The sequence below is a fragment of the Syngnathus floridae genome, unplaced genomic scaffold (assembly GCF_059516105.1).
Source record: "Syngnathus floridae isolate MCC-2025c unplaced genomic scaffold, RoL_Sflo_1.0 HiC_scaffold_41, whole genome shotgun sequence".
NCBI classification, from domain to species: Eukaryota; Metazoa; Chordata; class Actinopteri; order Syngnathiformes; family Syngnathidae; genus Syngnathus; species Syngnathus floridae.
In genome coordinates this window covers 74,691-77,282 of record NW_028284070.1, presented here as the reverse complement: position 1 = coordinate 77,282, position 2,592 = coordinate 74,691, and the positions used below count along the sequence as shown (strand labels likewise).

The 2,592-nt window shown below is 53.4% G+C and overlaps 1 protein-coding gene across 1 annotated transcript; it reads left to right on the top strand.

Annotated features, from left to right (window-relative positions):
- The first annotated feature begins 1,066 nt into the window (after nucleotides 1-1,066).
- On the top strand, nucleotides 1,067-2,592 carry LOC148378490 (janus kinase and microtubule-interacting protein 3-like). Its single transcript, XM_088367869.1, has 7 exons — nucleotides 1,067-1,180; nucleotides 1,406-1,468; nucleotides 1,555-1,653; nucleotides 1,739-1,972; nucleotides 2,093-2,158; nucleotides 2,220-2,288; nucleotides 2,365-2,592. The coding sequence occupies exons 1-7, from the start codon at nucleotides 1,112-1,114 to the stop codon at nucleotides 2,590-2,592; spliced, it is 828 nt and encodes a 275-aa protein (XP_088223995.1). The 5' UTR covers nucleotides 1,067-1,111.

The window sequence follows — 2,592 nt, the reverse complement described above, 5'->3', positions numbered from 1 at the left end:
CGAGCATTTTAATTAAGAGAAACAGGGTGGGTGTAAGAGTGGATTGAATAGAGGAAGCCCTTGACCTCTAGTCAAAACATAGCAAGGGGTGTTTTACGACTTTGTGTAGGAAGGGATAAGCGATAGGGATAAATAAGGGATAAATAATATTATTTATTACAGGTCGCAGTCAAAGTCAAAGCAACACAATGATACGATAAAGATAATCTGGAAAACCCTGACACACCCTGTAGTTGTCACTTTTGGAAAAGACGAGCGTCCCTCCAATCATCGCCGGTGACGTGTTTTTCAGGCTCTGGAGACAGGAGCTCATGTCAGAAATGTCATTGTGAGTCGCGTTTGTTTCTGCGCCGGAGCCGTTCGTTCCCTTTGCATCCAAAGAATCTCAAAGGCGGATTATTTGTGTCGACAGGAGAGAGATTTGCTGCTACGATACCGACGTCGAGAATCTCTGAGGAGGAACAAAGCGTGAGGTCCTGCAAGGTGAGTCTGTTTGTTTGCGGCTGCTTGGTGTTGCGCAAGATGAAATGGCCTTTTTCTCGCTATCGTTCCTCTCGTCGATTCATCGTGAGGTGTCGCTTCAGTTTGTTCAGAGAGATGTTTGCTTCCGCGCCCGCAGGTCATCGAAACATTTTACGGCTACGACGAAGACGTGTTGGTGGACTCGGACGGATCGTCCTTGTCTTTTCACACCGACAGAACCCCCGACACGGAACCCGAAGAGGTAGCCCGCCATTTCTGCCAGCGTATTGGCACCAAACATTCCTCTTCAGCCTGGAATCGGACTCGTCTTTGCGTCGCGGGTGCTTTGTCGCCGGTCTGACTGATTCTGGTACTAGTGCTGTGTTGCATTGGTGTGTGCATGAAGAGGCGGAGCTTCGCTACCGCCAGCTGACGCAAGAATATCAAGCGCTGCAACGAGCCTACGCTCTGCTAGCCCAGACCAGCGAAAGGGGACTACGACACCGAGAAGGAGATCAAGGTGGCGCCCCTTCCCGCAACCCCCGGCCGGGTCGCAGCCTCCCCGTTCTCACCCAGCCTCGGGTGTTCTCTGGTCTGAAAGGAGGAGGAGGAGCCTCCCTCCTCCTCCTTTCAGACCAGAGAAAAGCTGATGGTAGAAATGGGTCACTATCAAAGCAGAGTAGCAGATCTGGAGTCAGCGCTGAAGCAACAAGGACAGGTAAGCTCATCAATGAGCACACCTTTTTCTCAGACAAAATAGCTACATTCTTCAGTCACTCATCCGTCTGGCATTACTGGACCAACCCCCCCCCCCCCCCCCCCCCCCCCGAACGTGGCTGGGAAAATGCGGAGAAAAGCAAATGTCATTTTCCAGTCAACCAAAGAATTTGTGGATGAAAATGACACAACATTCCAAAGCTGTCCACGCGTTTGTCTCTTCTAGAATGTCAAGTGGGTGGAGGAGAAGCAGCTGCTGCGTCAGAGCAATCAGCAGTTGGCCGAAAAGGTGACGGAAAGAAAGGCGCTGGGCGGAGTCGCTTGGCGTCACACCTGTCGGGAAGCCCCGCAGATGAGGTCTGACTGTCTTTTCAGGTCAGGTGGATGGAGGCGGAAGAAGCGCGTCTGAAAGAGCACATCCAGGATATCCGAGACCAAAACGAACTGCTTGAGTTCCGCATCCTGGAGCTGGAGGTGGGAAGACTCGCACAAGCGTGTTGAGGCCAGAGATGTGACGGATGGACGGACGGACGGACGGATGCATGCCTCTGCCTTTCAGGAGAGGGAGTGGCGCTCCCCCGTCTTGAAGTTTCTGCAAGTCCGTTTCCCAGACGGCCTCAGCCCTTTGCAGATCTACTGCGAGGCCGAGGGCGTGAGCGTACGTAAGGCGTCCCTCGCAACCCTAACCTTAACCCGAGGTCCCAGAACACCTTACATTGCTCCTTGCGCCTTTCCCCCGGACATCGTCATCAGTGATCTGATGAAGAAGCTGGACATCCTGGGCTATAACGCCGTAAGTGTATGTCGAACTCCTTATGTTCGCACTCCACGAGACTCGGCGGCTCAAATGTGACTTTTGGAAGGCTTTGCGCTGAAAGAAGCTTGTTGACGCTGTGCCTTTGGGCTCTTGCAGAATCTCACCAACGAGGAGCAGGTGGTCGTGATTCACGCCAGGACCCTTCTCACCCTAGCCGAGAAGGTAACGCGCACGTCCACGCACGCTCTCGCATTCTGCTTATGTGACAGCAGCCTTTCCTCAGTGGTTAGAATACATCAAAGTGACCAAGTCAGCACTTCAACAGAAGATGTTGGACATTGAAAGTGAGAAGGTAGACAGACACGCGACATCAGCCAAGGGGAACTCCGGCAATGTGCCCCAACAATTCTGACCTTGAGCTGTGCTAGGATATGTTCTGCAAGCAGAAGGGCTACCTGGATGAAGAGTTGGACTTCAGGAAGTGTTCCATGGACCAGGCTCATAAGGTAAGCCGCCCTCAAATCTCCCGCCGGACCACTGATGGACGAGGATTGCGGCCCAGAGGATCCTGGAGCTGGAGGCCATGTTGTACGAGGCGCTACCGCAGCGGGACTGCCCCGCCACGGACGGCGAAAAAGCCAGCCACGCTGGCGTGA